Consider the following 6,623-nt stretch of genomic DNA (forward strand, 5'->3'; position numbering starts at 1 on the left):
ATGTGTGTGTGTGTGTGTGTGTGTGTGTGTGTGTGTGTGTGTGTGTGTGTGTGTGATTCTTATCAGTGTTTTATTTCACTTAGTCTTCTTTCCATCCTTCAAAGCATTCTCGTAGTCTCTTGTAGGTTACAGGAATTGTTAACCCCACTGAATCAAGTTTATTCTCTCAGACATAGTCTGCTAAGTGATAAATTGCCAACTCTAATCCCTCACTTCAGTTTACCCTAACCTGACAAGGCTGATATTCAACATGTCCCTTTGATAAATGTGTGAAATTTCCAAAAATAAAGGGTATAACAGGAAAGTAATTGAAATACCTGATATCCTTAGGAGTCTTTATCATAGCTTCTACAATTTGAAATGCACAAATTATTCCCATTTAAGATAGGGTGATAAATGTGACTACGATATTGGCTCCTGTTGAATTCTACTGCATGATATGAATTGGGTATTTTATTGAAAACTCTTTTGCAATATTGAAATTGATGTAATTACTCAGACATAAAGCCAGTGATGATATTCAATTACAGTTTGGTATGTAGAAATTCCTGATTGACAATTGTAAATACTTTGTGTTTACAGTCTTGAATCGACCTCAGAATTTAATTCCAGTGAATTGAAAATAGTGACCAATACAATATTTCTGCTCATGAGATCAAGGCTCCTATTTAGGGCACACATCTGTGAGTTGATACAAAGAGAAAGACAATTAGTTATAGTATTAGATTTCTTTCATGATTTCATGTAAGGATTTTATATTGCTGAGATACAAATCAAGAATCCTTATCATTTGCTCTAATTTCACGTCCCATTTACAAGATTCAAATTACCTGTTTCATAGACATTTTCAATATTTTCAGTAGGAATGTTAAGGTACTCATTTAGCTTCAGATATTCGTCCCACATTTCTTTAGTGACATTTGTTCCAGTTGCTGCATATAATGGAATAAAAGTCAGAAGAAACAGACACTATAATTGCACATAATAGTCTAAAATCATCAAGTGTTCTCATCAGTTGGTAAATACTGCTACCTCACCCCATCCTCCCTACCAGAATGTATATGCCAGTCAAAAATCTTTCTGAAGTCAGGTCAGACATTCTTACTATGGATAAGATAATAACTCTCCATCCCATCATATCTAAAATACTGATTTAAATTCAGGAATATTAAAATTAGCATTGAATTTTAAATAAAATTTTTATCCTGCACAATTCAACTTGAATTTCACCCAATCACTTTGAATATGTTAATAAATACACTCCTGCGCCAGTGTGCCATTAATCTAAATGCAGGGGACACAGTTGGGTTGCAATTAACAACAAGAAAAAAATTATTTTCTCCCATATAAGATTTACATACCCAGAACTCCTGACAGTTTCTGCAAATAATTCCCATCATTAATAAATTCTGCTTCGAATAGGATGGTGGTGTTTGAGGTAAAATGTATCACAACAGCAAAATCACTTGGGGCTGACAAAAAGAAAAATTTCCTTCTTAACAACATGATGTAGAGTTTCCTATTTATTTAATTGTTTATTTACTGTTCAGTTTTGAGATTTTAATATCATTATGCCATTTAAATTTTCCCTTTCCCCATAAACATCTGAGTATGTAACTGTCCACATGATCCTTCAAATTCATGGCCTCATTTTTTAATGATTATCATAATATGCTTATATTTCTCATCTTGTTGTTATAGCTTGTCTATGTTTTATATTGTACAAATTATGTATTATCCTATATTAAATTTTAATTTATGAAATATGAAATATTTATTAATAAACAGAACCTTTTATACCATATATTTCCCAGATATGTCTCATAATTTGTTAATTATATTATTTTTAAAACATTGTAAATTCTTTGCAAATAATAACATTATTCCTAGCATACTACCAATTTATTATCATTTCTGCATTAAATTATTGAGTCAGGAAACAATTTATCAACTTCTAACATAAAATTAAAAAAAATCAAGTGTATATCTGTATTTGACCAACTTTAGCAAAACCTGTATGTATTTATTTGTTTCATTTTTGTTTTGTGCCACCTAGGAAGAGTCATTCAAAAGTGTATTACCTTCTCCAATATTGGTTGAGAGTATATAATGGCTATTTTACTCACTTCGATATAGGCCTCCCTTAATTTTTGGATAAAAGTAGAGATTTGGAAAATGATGAACTGCATCACGCAACAAATATATGCTAGGCAGGTAATAAGTCCTGTTTCTTTTGGGACATTGTTTGAGCAATAGATTACCTATAAAATGAGACACAATAGGTCATTTATCCATGAAAGACACTCTTGATTAAGATCACATCCCTTACAAAACATGTTAATAATGCAGTCAATTCTGAACTCACATGTTATTGAGCAATACTTCCACCAAAATTTATCAGCCCAAACTGAGTGTAGCTGGCAATTCTCGTTTTTCCTAAACAATACATATTAAACAATAGACACTCATTATTTCACATTTATCATCATGTGTATATTTGTCCCTTAAGAAAACGTATCTTGATGAAAGTGGGACACATTCCTGGCCTTGATCCTGTATTCTATGATGCTATTCTTTGGTTTGGAAATATTTTCATTAATTGTATTTTCAGTCTGTGATTCCTGTCAGAAATGGACCAACTTCCTGTGTGTTCCAAGACTTGTGGATTAGAATGGGTCTCAGAACATTGACAGAATTTTCCAAGTAACCAAAGTGAAGAAAGTGACCTCATGTATGCATTGCAAGATATAGTGGTATCAGGATCTTTTCAAGAAGAGAAACATTCTTCACAGTGAGGTTACAAACACTGCTTTTGTCATATTTGATATCAGGAGTTCCTTTACTCATATTCACATTTATTAATATTTTACTTTTACTAACATATTTTCCAATACAGGATATATTTTACTGTGTTCATATTTTTATCATTTTAATATAAAGAAAGACTAAAACATCAAGATGTGAACAATCAAGTTTAATATATTTTAGCTGCAGTCACTCGCAACTCCAGATTTCTCAAATTACTAATAAATCTCAATCTTCTTCTCATTCCAGAAACATTGTAATTCCTTGATTTACATTTTAACAAATTGTTTCTTCTAATGAAATGCCTTTTCTCACCTGACATAGAACATCATGCTCATGACACTGTATTTCTTAAAATACTTAACCTCACGCATCAGGATACGCTGTGGCCTATTTTCTGCTGTTGCTCCCATAGATTTACTTGCTAGGTAGAGAGTATTGAATCTCCCTGAAAACTGAAAATTAATACGAATTAAAGTCATCAATCAGAGCATGTAAGTTTGAGTTTTCACACTCATATATTTGCACATAATCTCCTGTAACTTCACTTATTTGTGATATCTTATGGCCTTGGTAGGTATTACATATACATAGTGAAACATGAAGACCAATCAACCACACACATAAAAAAATAAAAGAAATTTAGTGAAAATTTAAGGTAGATAACATACACGAACATGCAAAATCGAACATCAAAAATTCAGTGCCTGTTTTGGAACTATTTCTGCATTATGATTAATAACAATATTATCTCACATATTGACCATAGTGCAGTGACTTTAAAGGATAAATATCTTTTCCTCAAATATGCAACATATAATGTGTTTGCCCTGCAGATATCAAATTGATGTTGTTTATATTATATTGATTAAGAGTCCTCCCTGAATTAGTATGGAATATAAAACATATAATGCAAATATATACTGATTTTCAACTCTACAAATAAAGTTAATTATGCAAAGTTAAAAATATGCTAATAATAAGGTTCATTTATATACCCTTTTTCCCAGGTAAAATAATATTAGGCAATATATGAACTTGAAATGAAGTAATTATAACCTTAAAGGAAAAAAAAATCATGATTTAAGACACAGAATAATTCCAAGTACAAAAATCAAAGGGGTATGGATATATTCATAGAATCACACTTATTGTCAGTTCCAACTGTGATAAATTGAGAACAGCACAGTTTATTCCTTCATAACTCCCTGATAGCCCAACCCTTTACCGGTAAGGGTTGCTGCTTGCCAGAAACAAAATAGGCTAGAGCAAGAAGAAGAAACTTCATCTTCCAGAATCTTCTCTTTCTAAGTGAACAGAAGAGTAGAGTTGTTCAGCTGCTGGTAAAATGATAGACTGAAGCATTTAAGGTTGCACAGTGTGCAATGAACTAGTTAATTCACTCTTATTCACTTTTTTTTTTTTTTACTTTGGCAGAATGGGTGGTAGTATTTGAGTCTAAAATTGCTTCATTTTAACTCATGGGATTAGAATTCAATGGAGTATAACATAAATGCAACTGAACTGTTGACATTCAGAAACAGTCAATAAGAACAAGCTGCTTTAGTGAAATTGTACCCACAAAAGAGAATTATCCTCATGAAATGTTCCAGGGACAATAATATGAACCAGTATTATTTTTAGATTTATATAGGACCAAGATCTAAGTGCTAACTTTTAATTCCAACTTACTATTAAAAATTCTATACATGAATCATATTGAGATTATTTTACCCATCAAGAAATGTTCTTGGTTTATAATGTATAAATTGGGTATGAATAACTCAGCTTCAAGGTAAAAATAAGTCCCACATATAAATCTACATTCATTTGGCTCTAAGCACTAAAACATTCAGATATAGAGACAATTACTTAATTCTTGATAAAAAAAATTATGTCAACTACTTGGAATATAAGATAAGTGATCTTAAAAGCCAGGCATGGTGGCATATGCCTTAAATCCCAGCACTTGGGATGCAGAGGCAGGCAGATTTCTGAGTTCAAGGCCAGCTCCTGGTCTACAAAGTGAGTTTCAGGACAGCCAGGGTTATACAGAGAAACCCTATCTTGAAAAAACAAAACAAAAAAAAAATTTATCTTAAAACCCATGATATTCCCTTGTTAAACTTCAATGTGTAAGGTCTTGTTCTCTACCAACCATTATCCAATCACCATCTTCGAGAGCCTTGCCACTCACCATATTCTCCCCCACTTCCTCTCCCCATCCTCTCCCCATCCCCATCCATTTATCACCTCCCTCTCCTTCTCCCTCTACTCCTCCCCTCTCACTCTCTGTCTCCCACTCCCCCTCCCCTTCCTCCTCCCCCTCTCAGGATGTAGCTCTAAGCTATTTCCCAAGCTCCATGCCTGATGTGATGCTCCCTACCATTACTATAATGCACTAAATCTCTGAAAATTTATGCAAAACTCAACTAAAGAGTTTGTCTTATAAAAATTGCCTTGGACTTCTCTTCCAGACAATACAAACTAATAAAGCCACTGAATATCAAAACATAATTAGGAACAAGTTTGAAAATCTCATCACAATAAACTGAAGAATTTGCAAACTTGTAGGCTAGAATGTATTTCTTTTTTATTAGATATTTCTTCACTTACATTTTAATGTTATCCCCATTCCTTGTTTCCCCTCTGAAAATCCCTATACCATGTATTTCTTAATATGGGGTATTATACATTGTATAAAGTACTCATGTAGATATATAGTGTATCATGATAATAGCCACTCTCATATTCCCCTTTCAGATTCCAAAAGTTCTCTCCCAAATATCTAGTATCATCTTCTCAACTTCACTTTAATGAGAATTTTGGAATTTTAGTTTCTTTAAAACACACAGAAATATCATGAGAATGTTCTTTTAGTTAAAGGCAGGGTGTGGGACTGCTTTAGACATTCCACAGCAACTGACCATCATTTCCCTCTTTATCTAGCAGGGTTGTGGTTTTGCCAGATCCAGATTATTTTTACAGTTGTGTGACAATTGGAGTTCACGGACCTTCTCAGGGAGGCAGTGTTTGGTAATAGTCGTTTCTGTGAGTCCTGAGTCTTGGTCATTTATTGGGATCCGTTGTGTTATTTTAATTGTATTGCTCAAATATGAAACAAGAAAAAAGTAATTAGATGTTAGATTCGGCACTCTCTCTCTACCTTTCAATCTCTCTACCTCTTTCTCTGTCTCACTCTATCTCTCTGTCTGTCTCACTCTCTATCTCTGTCTTTCTGTCCCTCTCTCTTTCCATCTACCTTGCTTTCTTTCCTATCTAGTGTTAGAGGGCTAAAAGTGTAAACAAGGTGGAAGAAAGATGAACCCATAAAAGAATCAAAGATCAGCAATAGTTTGTATCTCCATGATATCCAATTATTAGTTTCCTATATGTGTCCGTATGTGGACTCATTCACCGGGGTATGGATACCCTATACCAGCGTCTTTTGTTATCAGGAAAAGTTAAAATCAATCCCTCACTAAGTAATCTTGAATTGTAGTCTATCATGATTATCTGAATCCATAGAGTAACTCAAGACACAAGAGAATAAACAACGAAGCCTCCTGAACATTGTCCTGTCTGGGCTTCTGAGTATTATGCTTGGACACACCAACAGCCAAAGAATCCTAATTCCAGTTGCTGTTTTTAGCCAGGTTTCTGCTTATGTGTGTTTGTCATTCACCATGGACCTGCAGAGGAACCATCCTGGGCTGATGTGATGGGAGATAAATTATGCACCTGTGATGTGGTAGCAAATCCCACAGCTCTGTTTATGTCGGTTGTTCTTGGTTAAGTGCAGAACAATCAGGATTCTC

At 33.6% G+C, this 6,623-nt stretch overlaps 1 protein-coding gene across 1 annotated transcript; it reads right to left on the reverse strand.

Annotated features, from left to right (window-relative positions):
* Nucleotides 1–830: 830 nt before the first annotated feature.
* On the reverse strand, nt 831–5,005 carry LOC110315204 (probasin-like; the record flags this gene model as incomplete). The annotated part of the gene is made up of 5 exons (XM_021189320.1): nt 4,964–5,005; nt 3,121–3,260; nt 2,366–2,436; nt 1,362–1,472; nt 831–932 (listed from the first exon to the last, which is right to left on the reverse strand). Coding segments are annotated over exons 1-5 (466 nt in total), but the record flags the coding sequence as incomplete, so codon positions are not given.
* Between the last annotated feature and the right edge of the window lie 1,618 nt (nt 5,006–6,623).

The sequence above is a fragment of the Mus pahari genome, unplaced genomic scaffold, assembly GCF_900095145.1.
Source record: "Mus pahari unplaced genomic scaffold, PAHARI_EIJ_v1.1 scaffold_9935_1, whole genome shotgun sequence".
In the NCBI taxonomy this organism is placed as follows: Eukaryota; Metazoa; Chordata; class Mammalia; order Rodentia; family Muridae; genus Mus; species Mus pahari.